Source organism: Neopsephotus bourkii, unplaced genomic scaffold, assembly GCF_033783945.1.
Source record: "Neopsephotus bourkii isolate Nb327-2 ecotype Australia unplaced genomic scaffold, CSIRO-AGI_Nbou_v1 NB_335, whole genome shotgun sequence".
NCBI classification, from domain to species: Eukaryota; Metazoa; Chordata; class Aves; order Psittaciformes; family Psittacidae; genus Neopsephotus; species Neopsephotus bourkii.
Genome location: NW_026900841.1, coordinates 880,593 through 901,081, shown reverse-complemented (window position 1 = coordinate 901,081; position 20,489 = coordinate 880,593). Strand labels below are relative to the sequence as shown.

At 46.5% G+C, this 20,489-nt stretch overlaps 1 protein-coding gene across 2 annotated transcripts in view; it reads left to right on the top strand.

The window, feature by feature from the left end:
* Positions 1-4,375, top strand: part of VWC2L (von Willebrand factor C domain containing 2 like) — a 52,326-nt gene extending 47,951 nt beyond the window's left edge. For both annotated transcript variants that reach the window (XM_061348078.1, XM_061348076.1), the window contains one exon: positions 3,874-4,375. In XM_061348078.1, coding sequence (XP_061204062.1) covers positions 3,874-3,903 — 30 coding nt within the window. In that variant the 3' untranslated portion in view covers positions 3,904-4,375. The remainder of the gene's footprint in view (positions 1-3,873) is intronic.
* Positions 4,376-20,489: the final 16,114 nt, after the last annotated feature.

The window sequence follows — 20,489 nt, the reverse complement described above, 5'->3', positions numbered from 1 at the left end:
CAAACTTGTCCCATCAGTCTCCCTGAGCAAGGAAAAGAGGATGATTACTGCCCTGTTTTTGTGGTTTAAGATGCTTTACAAAGACCGGGATGACAGCCCTTGCCCAAAGCAGCTTCTTGTTCCTACTGCTATTATAAGTAAATGTATTGACGCGTTTGACGTGTTATCGAATGTTTCTGAGCAGCATCTTCCTTGGAATAATAATTTAAAGAAACCAAATGCACATTGCTGTGCTGGTCTGTCTCATTCGGTGCGATCTTCTTTACATCAGTTGGGCAGATCCTGGTCTCAGCCTGCTCCTCCAAACAGCACAAAGCCACAGTGGGAGCAGTTCAGGACAGTCCCCAGCAGTGTGGTTTTGGGGCACGGAGCTTTTGAAATGCTGAGGGGCTGATCTAGGGGAGGGAAATAAAGAACCTAAAGGAGTCTGGTTAGCTGCAGAGCTAAAAAAGGATTGGTTTCTTGCTGTGAGATCCCATCATGGCTGCAGTTCCTCTCTAAGGCACATTGTAAAGCCATGTAGCATCCCCTAGTACTGGATGTTACTGGAAGACCCCCTGGTGGCTTGTGCCATAGTATAGGAAATGCCACTTGTCGTGGGCATATTTTCAATTGCATTTCAGCAGTGCAGTATCCGAGTGCATCTTTCTCATGCCTCAGCCACAGGTGTGATGCTCACTGCATCCCATTTTTGACAAACAGGATCCACTTTTCCAATATGAAGGTGGGAGAAGTTTAGATGGGGAAAAATAGGGAGGTGTTCTGGCTGATAGCAATTGTGCTGGAAAGTTAATTTTCAGGGGGTAGAATCTAAGTTCAATTCTCACAAATGGAGTGTGGAAAGCTACCTTTCCGTAGGGGTGGGGAGTGGGGGTGCAGAAATGCCCCATCGAGCTTGCTGTGATGAGCAAAATAAACCATTTCATTCTGGCAATGCAGAGGTGGCTATTTTGAGAAAGTGCTGGGGCAAAAGAAAGGTCCAGAGCAGTGGTAGTGTTTAAAAGTAATGACAGAGGAGATGGATATCCAAATAACCCCACCGGGGAAGCTCAAGAGGGGGAATGAACCTGGGACTGCCAGGAGGAGAAAGGGCAGCTGTGACCATGACGGAGATAAGCAGGATGCAAGGAAAAATAAGCTTTTCCCCAGTTTGCAGTACCACATCAGCCAGTCCTAACTCACTGAGCCATCCTCTGCTGCTGCGGTGTTTCAGTGCGGGGATGCAGCTGACACCACATGAGGGGGTCACAGGGTCCCCAGACCCAGGTCAGACAGTGATGGTTGGCCCACTAGTGAGTGATGAAACAGGCTGGCTCCTGTCTTCACCAGCTTCCCATGTGGTTTCAGCCACATTGAACTGAGCTCAGTACCCGGAGACGTGTGTGGGTGACAAGGCAGTATTGGCTTCTCAGATGAGATAATTAACAGGCAGCCGCAGGGCAACAAGATGGAAAACACTCTTCCATTTTCCCTGCCACCCTCTGCTCCAGAGGAAGCTTTTTGTTTAAGTTTTAATGAAAAGGGTTCTCTGCTTGAGGGAGCGGGGAGGGGGCGGGGGGCTACCCATCCTGGGTGTCCCTGCCATCGGCAGGCAATCAGAGCATCCTGTTAAAGAGAGACAGGAGCTTACTTCAACTTTAAGTACAACTATCTACCATTATTGGCATTTTCATTGCGTTTGAACCCTGGACATGGAATGGCAGTAAATGAGCCAACCTGCTGGTGAAGCCCACGCTGGGTGTCACAACACAACAACACCCACCAGACTTGATGAAGCAGAGTTAAACACTGTGATGAAGAGCACAGGCAGCAGCACAGCCAGTGCAGGGGACCCAAGAGCCCTGTGAAGAGATAGCAATTTCAGTGGGTTGCCAGAGGAAAACTGCAGTTGGGATCCCAGCCTTTCCAGCCAGAATCGTGTTTTCCAGAGAGATGCCAGTTTTGGAAATCTTCAGCTTGTGACTTAAAACAGGACATGACTTTTTCATGCATGTAAAGAAAAACATGTCTAGTATATCCGTATGTGTACATAGTCTGTTTTTTCTATATCACTGCATGCCCTTGACTGGTAACTCCTGGCTTTGAAGTTCTTTGTGCTATGGAATGACTGAGGTTGAAGGGGACCTTTGGCGGTTGCCCAGCCCAAAGCAGACATCCCTGTGCCCAGTGCACTGTTCCTCAATTGCCAGCAGTTCACCACAGCCTGAACTCTAGCTCAATAAGTGGTGTTGCATTTTCCTGTTTGGAGCAAAAGCCTGTTTCTTCCTGGCATCCTGGTGGATTCACATGCTGGCTGGGCAAAGGAGGAGGCAACGCCCCCCTTTCTTGGAGAGACACAGGGCTTCCCTGCACCACAGCCTGCCTTCCCAGGTCCTGACTGTGGACAGAAGCAGCAGCCCTGGGGTACACCCACTCACCCCAAATTCTGCTTCAGGAGCCATCAGAGGCATCTTGCTCAGGCTCTTCTGTTGTGGCTTCACTGAGATAGAACTGAAAAGTTGCTACAGAGCTGATACGCATTTGAGGAGGCCTTCAGTAAAGTCAAGAGCTTGCCTAAATGCAAACATCCAGGCACGGTCTGGCTCAGCAGCAACCTGCATTGTCTACAGTCTGGTTAAGCCCAGCCCTGTCAAACTCATGGTCTGTTGAGCTTAAACGCAGGTTCTTGAGGAGCACCGATAAAGTCAGGGCACTAATAAATCAGGGAGATAAAATTAATAGTTCTGTGAGTCTATAAAACATGAGAGCCCAGCACTGGGTTGGCTACAGCTCAGCCTGTTTCCAGCCATCTAGGGACCCTATTTTCCCTTTCGAACAGTTAAACCTTATTTTAAACACTAACAACTTGCCTGTAATTTCAAGTCTGTGCACACTGCCATCTATTGAATACAACTCGTGCACTGGAGGCATAGATTAAAACCAGTGGCCAGCTGAGGGGTGACATTTCAGAGCAGCACTCGAGCCACGAGACACTTTTGAAATGTCTTCATGCTTCACCTATACCATGAATGCAGCCACCTTGATTATTTTCCCCATGTGCTGCTGCCTCTGCCATTAATTCCTGGCACTAAGTGATGCAGGAACGAGAGGGGAGGAGGAGAGGGTTTGCAGAGGGACAGCTGGGCAATGGGTATTTGTGGGACTTTTAAGAGGAGGAGGAAAATAAGATCCGTGCTGGTTTGCTGCTTTGATGTTGTACAATACAGAAGCCCACAGTAATTAGCAGTAATGAGCAGATTAAAGGAATCGCCCTTGAGAAGACCCAGGTTTTATCAGAAAGCTTATCTGGAAGGTGAATTATTTTTGTTAATTTGATGCTATAAATCTTCTATGGCTAATAGTCCTGAGCTGGTGGGATTACTGGGCATTCAGGCATGGCTTCCATGGTCCTGGGGGCTGAATTGGCTCCAGTCCCTGCAGCTCAAGGCAGTGTCACCTGGCAAAGGCTCATTTGTGTTTTGATGTTTGTCCTCGTAGTGTTGTCCATCTCACAGCCAAATTTTAGGTGAAAGACAAGACTAAATTAGAGGACAACTGAGTAGAAAATCCTGGGTGCATCAACGGGGCATCCAATGCTATTTGTATAAGGAGGTGAGTATACAAACAGGAGAAGGAAAGTTTTGAGGCCTTTTTATTTTCCCTTTAGTGCCTGAAGGCAGCCAGAAAAATGAAGCAAGTGATCAGCATGTGGTGAAGGTTGGCACTGAGCAGGCTGGGAGCACTGCTGCTGAGTTCAGCAGTGACAATGGAGCACTGGAGCACAGCAAGGGGCTGGGGCTGAGCACCTGCCTGCTCCAAGGTGCTGTGAGCAGAGCTGCTATGCCCAATTTAGAACCAAAAAGGTATTTATTCCTGTTACATGTGTTTCTGCAGGTCCAAACTGCTTTGCAGGAACCACAATAATTCCTGCTGGCATCGAGGTGAAGGTGGATGACTGCAACATCTGCCACTGCCACAATGGGGACTGGTGGAAGCCAGCGCAGTGTTCCAAGCGTGAGTGCCAGGGCAAGCAGGCTCTGTAGTGGAAAATCCCCTGCCAGTGGCACTGCTGGGCAAGCAGCTCCCTGATGACGATGATGACGATGATGATGATGACAATGGAACGTCTTTGATGCTGCACATGCATCCAACCTCCCGCCAGCTGGAACAGGGTCACCAGCAAAACCTGCAAGAGTTTCACACAAGCAGAGGTTTTTACTTGTGGGGAAGGGTCTCCCTCTCCCTCCTGTCCTGCTCCTGGCCCGCTTTACACATTATGTATCCTTTATCTAGGTATTGACTCTGCTTTAGTAATTATCAGTGCTTTCCAGGGACACAGTGGTCACATTTGGGAAGGACCAAAGCAAAACAACCCGCGTAAGTTCTCAGACTGGTGATGCCTGAGTCACTGCTGTCACAGTGTGGATGCTGGGGGTTTTCCACATTTATTTATTCAAGGATTATTTTGCTAATGTGATGATTTTTTTAAGACGCTTCCTAAGCTGGGATTTTCGGGACAATACAGCTGACTCAAGTGATAGATCATTTTGATTGTGATTGTAACGGGCAGGTGGGTGGGTGTGTGTTAAGGACAGGAGGGAAGGGGAAGAAGGGGCTAAGAAAGAACCCTGACTGGAATGTAACCTGCAGAAAGACCATGGTAGATGCACAGGTATACCACCAGACACCCAAGACACAAGCTGTATCTGTGTTACACTTTCTCCACTGAGTGGGGACAATAAAGTCAAAGACACCTACACAGTCACCGTGACCTTGATTGGACAACAAGCCAACACCGGCTGCACGGACCAGGCAGGGGTGGTGAGCCAGGACGGGCTGGCAGGGCACCAAGAAAGCAGCGTGTTATCTGGGTTGTCTCTGTGGCTGAGGCGTCAGTGGTGGAGCAGAGAGAGGAGAGTCCCACCCGTACCACAGCTCTGCTGGCTCTTGGGCTGAGCCTTGCCCCATTCGTGTTTTGCTGGCACTGGGGCAGCTTTCACTGGAGCCAAGGGCATCGTTTCCGTGACTTCAGCGACAGTGGGACGTGGCCACCACAAGTCAGAATTAAAACATCTGATCTCTCTCTGCCCATCGCCCTTAGGGAGCTTTGCAGAAGTGTCCCATCACTGCACCAGAGGGTGAGACCCAAGGGAGGTGAGGCTCTGGCTCTCCCCCAGTTCCAGGAGCATCTGTTCTGCTTCAGATAAAGCAAGCCAGGGTGCACAGGGACAAGCTGGCTGCATCTGTGGAAGTGATTTCCTGGGGAAGGGTCTCTTCAGAAAGCAGCTATATGCCTGCCTGCGGGAAGAAGTGGTCCCCACCAGCAGCCAAGGGGCCCCTTCAGGATTTTGGCACTGACACCTTTTGCTTTCTCAGGCTGCAGCTTCCAAGCGATACAGTGAGAGAAAAGCCACCAGTGTCATTTCTCTGCTACACAAGCCTTTCCCATCATTGCCCACACTTGGTTTGCTGCATTTTGGCCATGGCCATTAGGGTGGTGGTGCTTATTTTGTTCAGACTTCAGTCCAGCACTTGCTTTTAACAGCGACGGCAGCAAATCCTCCTCACAGCATCCTCCACCGAAGCAGATCAGCACGGTCGGGCTCTGTCTATTATGCACACTGCTGCCTTGGTATTTTTGATTTCTTCCCAATTTTTGTATTTTACCAGAGGGCAGGGGGTAGGAGGAACACTGGTGAGTGCAGCCACCACTGTACTTCAGGCTGAGCATTGGCTTCCTGCAAGTAGAACTGGTACCATTAAAGATGTCATCGCCCCGTTTCCTTGTCAGTTGTTGCCTGTCAATGACTACCCAGTTTCAAACTTTTCAAACAATAGTGTGCCTGAAACTAGTGAGAAAAGAAAAAACAGCCTGTAAAAACTGGGGGGTGGGGGTGGGGGGGGGTGTCTAGAAACAATATTTGATGTGTAAAATACTATATTATTAAAAATTATTTTGTTAAATATAAAGCGTGTGAACCAGCAAAAAAATCCCCATAATTATATATTTGTGGTGTATTTTACTCACCCCCTCGAGCTCCCAGGTCCTTATCCCAGCCCTTGCTTCAGCCCCTGACTGCAGCACTGGTGAGTGCAGCTGGGATGGGAGGAGCGGGCTTGGAGCCTGGAAGCAGTCGTGGAGGTCCTATGGATGGGATGGGTTGCCCAGGGAGCTCCTCAGCAGTGAATCGGTAAATCAGCTTTGCTCTGTCACAAGATGTGTGCCAAACTGGGATTCGCTTCTGTGGAGCTGTCGTGGACCGACACAACTCCCAGGCTCTTGCTTTAACCTCCATCTGTTTTTGCCTTTTACGGGTGCCATTTTATATTTGGTGCCATTTCCTGAACATGGAAATTTGCTTTCAGTTCACAAACTCCATTTGGTACCTCCAGATGCATCATTATTTATACTGATTAGTAGTTACTCTAATTAATTACAGCTTAATTACTGTAGTTAATGTTTGTACAGTGCTTGGAACAAGTACAGCACTATACATCCCACATATTATTTTCTTCACTATTAATTAAGCACCATCTCTATTCCATGCTGTGCTTCTTCATTATTTCCCGAGGAGTTGCGGTGGCACCCTTATTCCCACCCAGGCGTACTTTACTTCCCGCTCCCACAGGGATGTTGTGGTGCTGGCTACCGTGCTGGATGGGAGCTGGAAGAGCATTACCTACAGTGATGGGATTCCTGAACACCATGGGGATGCTCCTTTTTTTTCCCCTTTGCTGTTCCAGGGCATAGAGCCTATGAAACAAATGGGGTAAAACTGCAGGTGATGGCTGAGGGATGCCTCAGGGACCACACACAGTGAACTGAGCATGTTTGGGTGAAATGAGGAGGAAGCCCTGCAGATCCCATCAGATATTTCTGCGAGGTCCCCATCAATGCTGGCTCAGACGGCGGAAGGGATCTGATTCCCCCAAGTCCAGGGGCATTAAGCACACGGTCCCAATGAGGGATTGTGTAGTTCTCCCTGAGCACCAAAGTGGGATAGCAGGGAGGAGCAATGGGCACAGACTGTCTTTTCTGAGGGTCTGTGTGGAAGAGTTGCCACTCCTGGGTGTGCAGTGTTTCCAACAGCACCTGGGGCAATTGGAGCACGAGTCTCTAAAATCACTGCCACCAGCTCTGCTTCATAGCAGCCTGTCTCAGGCCAGGCAGGGTGAATCCAGAATTGCAATGCTGTTGAGTGCTCACCTGCCACACCAAAGGACTTCAGCCTGATCTCAATCACCTTCCTTTCTGCCTTTTTTTTAATGTTGTAGTTCATTTCTCCCCTTAATTAATCACAGCTCTGGCCAGCCAGACCCATTAACTACTCTTTTTATTTAGACCTTTCAGAGGTGCAGTTGCAGATGCAATTTAATTTGTTGACCCATGATCGATAACAATTAATACCATCTCTTTAATCTTGTTGAAAGGTTCGTCTTGGGCTTCCAGAGGCTGCCATCTGAAGGGAAAAGTGTCTGATACATATGTTATTAGATGGGGGAGCACAGCCTCCTCCACGGTCACTGTCCTTCCCATCTCCCCACACTGCCATTCCTTGAAAATACAAGAGGTATTTATGGGCAGTGGAAAAGAGGGGAAGGTGGACAAAGGGAAGGTGTTGAGGGGTAGAGAAAAGAATAGGGGGCTTGGTAGGGCAGAATGTAGGGGAAGGTAGAGATGATGGGTTAGGAAAATGAAGGATAAGGACAGCATGAAGAGAGGTAGAAATGATAACAGCCTAAGAGATGTGGATAGAAAAGGGAACCAAATGGTCTCTAATTGGAACAAAAGAGTGGGTCAAAAAGCAGATAGCTCAGAGGCAACACCTTCAGGATGAGTCACAGTGAATTTTGCAGAACACCCCCAGAGCCAGAGTATGATCCTACCTCCTGGGGTGCTTTACACCCAAGTCTCACTTTAATGTGATTCCATTTTTTGCCACCCCTCTCCAAGCACAGCAGCTGTGCACAGCCTCCCTCCTCCAGGTGGAAGAAAGCCCACTCCCAGACACCACCTTTTCCCTGCCTTCATTAATATGCCATTATCCAAGTTTATTTTATAACTACAGCATAATTTCCTGCACATCTGGGGGGTTTGGCAGGGTGGTGGAAAGTGTCTTTGCTCCCCATTACCGGCGAAGCATCAGCAGGGCAATGTCATTTTCCCCCAGGAGCCTGCAGGCACGCTCAAAACCAGGCTAAGGCAGGATTTTTGCTACTCTCCATCCTACCACCCCACCCAGAAGGCTCCGTGCAGTACTGGGATGCTGAGCACCAGATCCTGAATCAGCAGCATATAATGGCTGCAGTGGCATGTAAGAAGTTGAGTCCCATCTGACATGACCACCCCTTGACTTGGCTGTCCCAGACAACCCCAATACAGCCACAGCTCTGTTAAATGTAAAGGCAAAAAGCAAATCCTTGGCTTCCAGCACAGCGTGAGCGATAATTTGTTTCTCTTTGGTGACTGTTAAAGGGAAAAGAGGACCCATGTGAATGCATAGCAAATGAATGCCTTTTATATAGCAAAATAACATGGGTTTGCAGCAGCAAGTCAATACAGAAGATGAAAAATTTATCTAAATTTCACCTTCTTTTCTAGTGTAGAAGCTTAGTTTTTTAAACACAGGGAATAGAGCACATGGAAAGACATTAAGTGCCTGTACTTATATATTTAACATACCATATGTATTTACTTGTATTTGCAAATATAATCCCTACGTTCTCAGAGTTTTGGGGTTTTTTGTTGTTGTTTTTAGGGGAAAATATCCTTTTAGCATGACTAACTTCAGTATCTCAAAAGAGCTCTGCTCTCGGAAGATGCCAGTTCATGTCCCCACCCAGCCACACTCTTCCTGTGTGCTCCCAGAAGAGCCAGCACAACCCACTGACACAGCCTGCAGGAGCAGTTTTGCATCCAAATGTGCCCAATATGGGACAATGTCAACACAACTTGGTGACAAGGACTTCTCTGTGAACACAGGAGCTCTGGGAACATGACTCAGTTCACATACTAAGGTGATGCCAAGTTCTCTCTGAGGGGCTTCTCAAGGCACAGATCATGTAGGACAACCATGAGCTTGGTCCACCTTCGAAGCCACCTAGGCAGAAGCTGAGCTTGGAAATCCTTTAACCAATGTGGCCACAGACTGACATCCAAATAAATAGCAGGTGAGCACAGAATAGATGGTTGGTATTTTTTTCCAGCAGCTTCACACAGGAAAAAAAGAAGTACCCGAGATCCACAGAAACCCCAACAACATATCATTTTAACCCAGGTAACTGCCCTTGCTTACTGAATAGCTCCTTCTGGCAGTTCATTTTCCTGTATCCATGGATGTGCATGACAACAGCCTGTGAAGCAGGCAGGCCAGCACCGATATCCCATTGGTAAACAGTAGTCAGAGGCCCTTATGCACCCAAAGGATCAGCCATATAAAATATTATTTGGGGCCTTACTGTGCTGTGTGTGCTTTATTTATAACCGGCCCAGGACAGTGAAGAATGAGCCATTGCCAAAATGTGTCATGCTTATGGACACAGGCTATGCAAACCCAGCACAGTGATAACTACACATTAGGAAATTGGAAGGAAAGTCAGAACCCAACAAGAAAGCCAAGTCAGGCTCCTTTGGGATGGCACAGAACAAGCCAGTGTCCACACCAACACTGACTGGTGTCCTCCAGTTGGACTCCTTGCTGAGTTACCCCCAGCAAGGTAGAGGGACAGGTGATGGTTGCACCCACCTGCACAGATGGCCTCATCTTTCATATCAGGCAGTCATTTGGGTACTATCAAAGGCCATTCAGCAAGAGACAGACAAAGCTGCTTCTTTCTCAAGGAGTCAGTGACCTCTGACCAGGCTGATTCCCTTGGGGTCAGTTATTAAAGTTATCTGCATCCCTGGGAGCTGCTGGTCAATATTTTCTTGGCACTGGGCTTTCCACCGAAGGCAGCAAGAGGGTGGGTAGAGCAGCACCAAAAGACATTACCTGACAGTATCAGGGAAGCCTTCCCAACACAACCTTTCTGACCCTCAGCTCATGCAGCATCCCTGGTGCTGGTACTCATGCCTGACCCCATCTGCACGCTCAGAGCTGTGTTCTTCATGCAATGCAGAGTGCTTTCTGCTCACCTGAACAGCACAGGGCTCAGCAAAGTCCCACAGTCTCTCCAGTGGACCAGTCAGGTGTAAGGGCCCTTTCCGGATGTCTGCTTCAGAAGCAGGAAGAGAGGGATCTGGAGAGAGAAGGGAGAGAAAGAACAAGCCTGAGCGCTAGACTTGTTTCAGTGGATCCAGCTGTCACAGGATTTCAATAATAATTAATGCCACTACTGAAGAAGCTCATTTAGACTGTAAGGCATCTGGCACTGGAAAGGACACAGTCAAGGTATTTTTGGTCATTACAACACACACAATCACACAGTGTGTTTCACTCTGCTGTTTTCTTTATAGTAATAACCTTTGAAAGCTCAAAGAGAAACCACCAGGCCATTCTTCCATGGTAACCCTTGCTTCCCCATAGGGGTTATTGTGTTACCTACACAGATTGTCCTTCACATATTTCAGTGGTGGCTTGCCTCTGTGTTTGGAGAACCAGCTAAATCACAGTCTAGGGAGTTTTGGAAAAATCATATGAAACTGGAAGGCAAAACTCCAAGGAAGCAGGTGAAAAATGGGGCTCACCAGGATTTTACATTCTCCCTTTAAATCATAGAATCATAGAATGGTTTGGTTTGGAAAGGACCATCCAGTTCCAACCCCCTTGCTATGGGCACGGACACCACACACTAGAACATGTCATCCAAGACTCCATCCAACCTGGCCTTGAACACTGCCAGAGATGGAGCATGATGACCAGAGTAGAGACTGCAGACCATGCCTTGGAGTGGGCTGTGAAGGTGGAGCATCCTATCACTGGCTATGCAGCCAGTGTGCCAGGCACTGGGGTGGCTGGAGCTTGCGTGATCCAGCCTTCAGAGCCTTGGGTTCTACCTTGAAGGACTTCAAAAGAGTCTGAAATGAAACCAAGTTGAGGTGTTCAGCTGGTCTGCTGAGAAATACATCATCCTCAACAGTGCCATCAAGAACTCAGTTAATAAAAATATTTCAGTTTAATGGAGAGGGACTGGTGATCTTTGCTCTTCGCATTAGTTAGCTGGCTTGAGGGATGCAACCTGTGCATTGCTCAAACAGTTTTCTGGATTTCCCAGAGCCCAGCTGTGTGCCTATGATTTAGCTATATTTGCCATTTCTCTTTTTCTTTTTTTAAAAAGACAAAAGCCTTGGGAAAGGGAAGAGATAAAAACTTGCTCTCCCGCAAATAACCCACTCCCCTATCCATGGAAACACTCATTTTGCAGTCCATTAAGCTCAAGTTAATGCAGGTAGAGCATGGCATCTGGCATCGAGAGGATGAAACATCCTGCACTTTCCTGGCTGGTGTTGGTACTTGTGCAGCAAAGACAACAGGTCCCGCAGGAAGCATGAGGCCAAGGTTAAAGCACTTCTAAGTCAAGATGCTATGATACCCAAAGAAGCAATTTCCCATTGTATTGCATATCTTCTGGCACTTTATCAGCATGAATAGAAACTGTGAACAAAAGGGGTGCGTGGGGACCCATTGGAACTGCAGATGGCTTTAAATTTCCTCTAACTTTTCTCTGGATTCAAGGTTATCCATTTGGCTTGCTGCAGGCCTGTACACTTGGGCTAATTGCATTTCTAAACAAAGAGTAGCACTGCCCCTCCTTGTCCCACCAGCATGAAAAGAAAGCAAATGGAGACATGCCTGGAAAGCAAGAGCATTTGTTATCATGCTGTGAAGCTTACAGGATATTCTAGCCCTCATATTTTTACTTAAAACATCCTAAATCCCACTGGTTTTATCAGCAGCATGACAAACAAATGGAAGGAGGTACAGGGGCAAAGGAGCAGGAGGTATGTAGGGAAGGACAATCTTTAAAATCTCCCTAATGGTAAGAGTCTCCCTGGATTAGTGGACAGCATGTGAAAATTGGAGATACCTTAAATCCCAAGAGACAATAGGGTTTCCCTGCCTGCTCCTCCTGGTTGCTTCTGAGAAGATACAAGACTTGTCTCCATCCAGCTGGAGGTTGGGGTCTGATGCATCATTTGCAGGCCCACCTCTAACCAAAATTGTTAGCAACAACCAGGGCTCCATCCTACTGGATCTGAGAAAGTAGATCACAAACAAAACCCATCATTTCCTAGGCCAAACCCACCCAATGTGTTTATATGCTACCAGTGATTTGTGATGCCTTGGAGCAGAAATAGAGGAATTTTCTTCTGTGAAACCATGTTAAGAGCAGAAATAAGAAGTTGCTGAACGGGAGACAAGATCCTGAGGAGTAGGTCAGTGTAGAAATAGAAATATAGGTGGAAGCATGTCTGAATTTCTGAGCAGTGAAGCAGACACACATGCTTTGAAGGAGTTACCCCAGCAAGGAAAAGTTTCACTTTCTCCAGGTTTGAGCAGGGTAGAGAGATTTAAAGAAATCCGTGTGCACTCCAGACTTCTTCTGTCATTTTGTCAGGTACACTTTTCAATTAGTATTACCCCACAAGTGGCATTTGGTCTTATTCTTTTGAAACAGAATAAAACCACCTGTAGGAATGTAACACATGGCAAACATTTTGCTCCACATGCAGGGAATGGGAACCAGTGGGCATCAGTGCTGGAGCCTTGCCCTAGGGAAATCTTGAGGTATCGCAACTTTTATGTTTCCTAAATAGAGAAAAGAGAAACTAAGGACAGAAAACATGAAAAAGAAAGATACATGAGAACACCTGAGCTATCTTTCTTTCCAACAAACATAAATATACATCAGAACCTGCTCCTGGAAAAGATGAATGGGAATAACTTGGCCTCGTGCAAAGATGCTACACCAAGCACCAGCAACACCAGGAGTCTCTTGCTATTCCCCAGCCCCAAAATTAATAGCTCCATTCACCACAGGAAATTATTCCCATGGGTACGAGCAACAGGGCTTGATTTGGTGATAAATTTGGTGATAAACACATGTTAATCAGATGCTGGCTAATCTGCACCACTTCTCTGACCTTGGAAACTTGTGCCTTTTGCAGGTAAAACTGAACTTGGTACTTTCCCAGACTCTTATTTGGACGCACTGTGTAATATTGAAGTGGCAGCGGATGGCAGTGCAATAGGATAGGATAGATCACATCCAAAACCAGGCCAATTTAGTGATATTAAATTAGTGCAGGGCCTCAAATTCCTAAAGAGAAGAAGCATGTAGTATAAAAGTGATATAACTATCAGTGCAATGTATTATGAGTTTCATTCTTACTATTTTTTATTAACAAATTTTTCATTCTTCCCCTAAAAGGGTGAGGGCTTGCTTACTTGCAAAACAAGAGCTTTATTACTTGTTCTGCAATAGATCATTTACAACAACAACGAGTGGTATTAATAAAGTCCTGGGATAGCCAATTGCAGAGAACTGTGCTTCATATCACTAAGTTTGGGAAGGAAAATGAAATGTTAGCCAAAAAGCCATTTCCAGGATAAATACTCCCACTGTACATCATCAAACTAATAAAAGCATACAGTCATGTAACACAAGGAAATTCTTCCTCCTCCTGGTCACAAATCATTTTTACCCCATTTCCCTGTGTTCGCAGTCTCAGAATACAGTTGCTGGCTTCTATCAGTTTTGTTGGTGAATTTATGCAGCTCTTTACTGCTCACATACTTCATCTTGGTCTTTTTCATTAATGAATCATGGAAGCATTTAAATTCTGCCTCTTAATTAACATTTAAGAGGCAGATAGCGTGGGTTTGGGGTTTTTTTTCTTCTAAGGATCACTTAATCAAAGGTGGGCCTGTGTTGTTCAGTTATAGTGGAAATCCATAGACCAGCTGCATTTTCAGGTTGTGCTTTACATAGCCAGCAGGAAACACTTTCATATAAATTTTTAAATTAAAAGAAGGGACTTAAAGACACATCAGTTTCCAGAAGAGGCCCAGCCCTTACCAGCTCTCTTGCAGAGGCTTTACAAGTTAACTTTTTGGTGGAAAAACCAAACCTACTGCAGTGACCAGAGGGGAACTGAGCTCTTCTGAAAACCTGACTCAAGACATCAGCTTACCAGCAGCCTGGGCAGCAAATGAAAAGCCAAGTCTGCAGACTGGGGCTGCTCTTTGGTCTTGGTGATTGAGGAGTGGAAGAGCTCTGAGGTGGAGTGAAAGAGCTCTGAGGTGGACTCCTGCACACCTTTGGGCTGTGGGAAATGGCATCAAGGTCTCAAGAAGTTGGTCAGAGTTGTCCCTCAGCCACTGGTATGTCCACAGGCTCTTTTTCCCTGGCTTTTGCAGAGCTAGGTTTAATGTTGAGGACAAACAGCTGATTTTTATGGTTCCATAGAAAAAAAACCCACTCATTGTATTGAAACAACAAAGACTGAGAGCTTAGCATTTCTGAAAAGTCAAATTTGTGGTGTTTTCAAGACTGACATCCTGAACTGAGATACAAAAAACTTAACGACTCAAAGTAGTTCAATGTGATGTAGTCAAGGGCTCCGACGCAGGCAGGAATGCATCTTGGGTATCTCAGGATCCTGTCCTAGACACAAGCTACCAGGATGTGCCACCAGGATGAGAGAAGATTCACAACAACCAACAGCTAAAACCAAGAGTTGCTTCAAGGCAGAGCAGGCTACTTCTCTCTTCACATCCCACAACCCCTTCAACAGACCCTCCCAAAGCACAGATCACAGCATGTGTGCCATCTTTCTAAATGAAATATTGCTACAATAACAGATCTCAAGTGTCCCCTGAAGGCACACTGTTCAGTATTTATAATCACTTAATAAACATATGAGAAATTGCACAGCACAGCCCTACATAATCTATGTGCAATGATCCTTGGTGACAAAGTGTAAGTGACCAAATCCCTTTCCAGGTCTAATGATATTTTGCTCTAGTAAGCCAGTGATATATCTCGTATGGCAAAAATAAAGCACTCATGCATAAAATTAATACAGTAAGCTCTGAAGTCATAAAGCTTTCAGTCTGTGATATATTAGATGGGAAAATGACTAACCTGTAATTCAAGTTCTCCCAGTGCCTTATTCCCAGTAGGTTGTAGGGTCACCTAGGCATTGAATGATCAAACCAGGCCATTTCAGAAGAAGATGAATTAGTAACCAAGCAGTTAGGAAGCCCATTAGGGTCACATGCATAAAAAGCCCTCTGAGGACACAAGCAGCAGCTTCTCCTTGTAGGGATCAAATGTTTCTGTTCCTTCCAGACTCCATGAGAAAACTCAGAGCAGATAGTTTCCATCCATCTTGCTCCTCTTACTCCTTTTAGAAGGGCTCGTGATATGATGGAAGGTGCTTGGTCTAACTGACGTAGCTGGGGCCTCTTTCCAGGCAAGTTTCCATGCTATTCAATAGCAGAAATACAATTCCCAAATAGGCCTCCAAAATAATTGGGAACAATTTGCTAGAAACCTGCAAAAAACATGACAGTAATTTGCACAAGCTGTCTACACCATGCCCTGCTTTTAGAACCACCTTGCTTTTCACCGCTGTGAGCCTCTGCCACATCTCATGCACACCAGCCACCAGTGCAGACTGGCTGCTGGTTACCTGTGAGGGGCTGGACCACGGCTGGGCTCATGCACTGTTGCAGACTCACTCATCACACACTGCACATCTGTTGCTCCAGTGCCCTGGTCTTCTGTACCGGTGTGAACTGCTGTCAGGGAAAATTTCTCCAACCACCTTGAGAACATGAGGAACCATCGGGAAAGAGAGAGGAGGGGTGCTGAAGCAACCAGCAGTGTCATGAGTCTGCAGTGTGAGGGAGCACATTGCTATTGCAAAACCTATTCCACACAGCACCAGTGGCAAGCAGGGCATACAGCTGCAAAGACAAAAAGCCTTCATAAAGACAGGCTCAGTCGTGTCAGATATTGAAATTACCTCTCTGCAGGTGTGCGTACCTTTCCATTGCTGACTGTAGGGACCCAGGGATCAGAAATCCAACCCAGTGACAAGTTTTCGAAGTCCTTCTATGAGAAAATGCAGACAGTGCTTGCTCTGACTGCAAGTGCGGCAGGGATCACACACCAGAACATACTGGAGACTGCATCACTCTGCAATCCAGCCCTTGTTTCAAACACAGTAATTATCCTTTGTATATAAAATGATCAAAGTGCTTTAAAAAAAAGAAGACTCTAACTCCAGCTCCTCAGTCAGGAAGACTGCCAAGCTATCGAATCAATAGGTTGTTAGATACCTGAAGTATGGGAATATGTGAAAGCTATCAAATGATTTCTTTGTTAATAAACTGCTACAGTAATTACCATTAGAATAGAAATGGAAAGATACAGATCAGAAATGGAAAGCTGTGAATAGTTCCTCATTAAGTGAAATCAAAGCACACAGGATTTTGTCTTTTCATTTGGCTTGGGTTTTGCAGTGTTTTGAACTTGCATATTTAGAGCTGCTCACCCACCCAGCTTTGTGTACCCCCATTTCACCTGAGTATCTTCAACTCGCTGAGCCTCCAGTAGAAGAGAGATTAGCAGAAGAACAGACAAAATCAGAGGCATGGGGATATTGCACCTTGAGAACTGAGCCCCACACACTGGTAGACCATCATGCAGTGGCCATCACAGAGATGTCCACCCTAGTGCTCAAGTAAGACCAGTGCAGATGTTCTCTATGAGCCACAGATTTTAGTGGCAGACACGAACCCTCAGTCTGAGCAACAACATGGTACTGGGAAATAAGAGCAACAAACTTCGGAGTTGCTGGATCACGGAGCAGTGAGCTAGCCATGCCTTATCCTGCTTGCCCTGTGCCCTTCAGGAACTGATTGCTCCAACAAGGGTCGCTTCCATGGGGTGCAGTCCTTCAGAACAGACTGTTCCAGCGTGGGTCCCCTGTGGGGTCACAGCTCCTGGGAGCAAGCCCGCTGCTGCACAGGCTCCCTTCTCCATGGGGCCACAGGTCCTGCCAGGAGCCTCCTCCAGCATGGACTGCCCATGGGGTCACAGCCTCCTTCAGGCATCCCCCTGCTACAGTATGGGATCCTCTATGGGATGTGGGTGGATATCTGCTCCACCACGGGCTCCATGGGCTGCAGGTGGATATCTCCTCCTCCATGGGCTGTGGGTGGATTTCTGCTCCACTGTGGGCTCCGCAGGCTGTGGGGCACAGCCTGCTGTCACCATGGTCTGCAGCTCAGGCTGCAGGGGAATTTTTGCTACTGCACCTAGAGCAGCTCCTTCCTCCTGCACTGACCTTGGGGTCTGCAGAGCTGTTTCTCACATTCTCACTCCTCTCTCTGGCTGCAATTGCTTATCCCAGAGGTGCTACCACTATTGCTGCTGGGCTCAGACTTGGCCAGCAGCGGGGACCATCTTGGAGCTGGCTGCACTGGTTCTCTCAGACATGGGGGAAGCTTCCAGCAGCTTCTCACACAAGCCACCCCTGTAGCCCCTCTACTATCAAAACCTTACCACACAAACCCAATACACACAAAGCCAGCCAGAGTGAGAGTATCACAACTCGAATTCTTAATTTTCAAAGGTGCTAAAACATAAGGTTTCAGTTAAAGAACATGGCAATGTCTGCAAATCATAAACATACGAGTAGGCAGAACACATATGTATAGCCAGCCCTCTCCAGCATTGCACCTGCCACTTGTGGTCATTAGAGTAATAGATTTTTTCAGTGAAAAAGCTTGACCTTGTCTAAAGTGCAGGTCAGAGAATGCAATGAGACGCTCCAGGGTTCAGCTTCGCTCCAATTAGCAGGACAGAAATTGTCATGCTGGCTATGGGGGGAGGAGGGAGGAAACCATTTGTTGCAGGTCCAGAAATGGTCTAGCTGTTAAAGCTGGCTCAGCTGCCCACACAACAGCCTGAACTACCCTAACATTGTTCCTCCTTAGCTTACCTGTAGCTGAGAGCACATGGGTAGAAGCACAGCTTCCTTCACAACGCAGGAGATGCAGAACAAGTAGTGCACTTGATGAAAAAAATAGAAAAACCCAGCTCTTTTTATGAGGAAAACACCTGAAAGGTATCATTAAACATCTGCAAGTCCCACTTTACCTACGGTGCTTAAGACAGGACAATATTAATAACCCCACAGCTTTGCACATACAGCGTTTCAAGTGCTTCCAGACCCGTTCCAGATCTAATGTATTTACTGAAATTGGTTGTCTTCTACTAGCACATGAAGAAGAGGGGGAAAAAAGGACTAATGGATGTACATTAACCTTTTGGTACTAGATTTCCCGATATTAGCTACTAATGCAAAATCCATTAGAAGGAAATGTCTGGGCATCATGGTGCGTAAACGTTATAATGCAGTGAAAAAGTCTGCAAAAATCTGAAGGGGGCACAGCAGGGACAGAGACCCATGCAAAAGGGGTTACAAGTTCAGGATGATTAAAGAGATCTCTCCAATTTGTTTCAGGCAGAGAAACCCTGCAAAGAAGGGTCTGGAGAGGTGAAGACTGGGAAACTGAACTTTGCAGCTGCCTCTTTTGCAGGAGAATGTTGTTGCCCACCTCAAAGAGTTTTGAAGCACCTGCATAAACCTCTCCTATTGCCAGAAACACAGGCTTTTTCTTTTATCTTTCTCTCCCTTTGCTTGCCTGCCTATGCAAGCATCGCACAGCACTGTGGTGGAGGCTGTGGTAAGGTAGATGAAATGGCTTTGCTTGCTCCAACACAGCCTTCCACCGTGGGTGCCTGGCTGGTGGGCAGTGCAACACCACTCCACATGGGCTCCTTCCCAAGTTCTTGTGCTGGACTGGGTAGCACCAACATGATTATTTCCATCCTCTGGGTGCCTAAGCTGCTACCTCTCACAGGAAAAGTAACACCTCATGGCTTGCAGAAACACCACAAGAAGGTGTGCTGCTGCACAGACCACAGCAACTTTGAGCCTGGTGTTAAGCAGTTTCTCCACCTCCCATTATTGAGTCAGGGTTTATTTCCTCAAGCAGTTTTTTTTTTTAGACCAGAAGCCAAAAGTCATAGAATCCTAGAGTGGTTGGTGTTGGAAAGGAACTTAAGATCATCCAGTTCCAACCCCCCTGCCATGGGCAGGGCCACCTCACCCTAGACCATGTTGCCCAAGGCTCTCTCCAACCTGGCCTTGAACACTGCTTATTCCAGGTTGCTCATGAATGTTCTTACCAAACCTCATTCAACAGGTACACAGCAAGCAAAGAACCAGGGACCAGAAAACTTGTTCTGTAGTGGGTTAAACTGAGGAGAACATCTACCTCCAATTTTTCAGTTAAACAAAACTGTGACGCTTAATTTAATAAAAACCTTCTGCCTACAACCACAGATAAAGTTGTTCAAGCTTGGCTGAGTTTAAAACCAGAAGCTGGCACCTCCTCATTCAGAAACATGTTTGACAGCTTAGGGTAGAAAATCTTCTACCTGCTGGGACTCAGCTGCTGAGAGCAAGAGTGAAGCACAGCATTGGGCCCATGCTCCAGAAGGAAAGCACATGGAGGTCATGGTCAATTTTTACATTAATAGCAATATTGTCACTGTGCAGGCTTTAAAAACTACACATACCACTGAGAGTAGCTGTTTTGAATCCAGGTTGCATCAGCCACACAAGTGATCCTGATTTCATACAATCAGCCTGAGGGGGCATGAAGGGATTCAACCCAGAATACAGCTTGGCTGCTTTGCCCTCTCCACACGCTATCACTTCCTGCTCTCCTAGATTAAGCCTAGGGGATACTGCTGGGCAGAACATAGGGGTATTACATTGCTGCACAGCAGAAAATAAACATGGGGAGAAATAACAGCACTGTGGACTTATTGAATTAAACATTACCGTGGCTAACGCAATCAATACAGCATTGATTGCATTATCCATATTAATATTTAATTATATTAAAAGGCCCCTTTTTCTTTAATAATGTTCCTTCAGATCTTTTATACTGAAGAAAAGTTAAATTTTGCTGGAGACCATGCATTCCAGCTGGATCCATACTAGAGCTCATCTGGGTTTCCCCTGGCACTAGCTAGTCAAAACTGACCTTTCCAGTGGAGCAGTAGAGAACCGTTTCCCTGGTCAGGCTGCCACTAGCACCCCACAAACCAAGACTAGGGCCTCCTCAGGGGAGCACAGAGTGCATGAGTGCATATAGCAATCAGAAAACCTCACTTCATGTCACAACTGAATCCCTGCTGATTACTGCCAAAAGAGACAGTCTGATGCCTGTTCCTCCCACCAAATACTTTTTGGATTCTGAGAATTTTGCTAAACCAGGAACGAACCCAGCCCCACACTAGCTGAAGAAATAAGTAATTTTCTATCAGTTCAGCAAGCCGAGCAAGACAGTCGGCTTAGCTGTTGCTTCACATCCTATATTTTAATACATATTTTAACCCCATTCTCTGTGTATCTGTTTAACTTACAGGCTTGTGAAGGTAAGCAACACTCATCCTTGTGCAGCCCTCATAGCACAGCA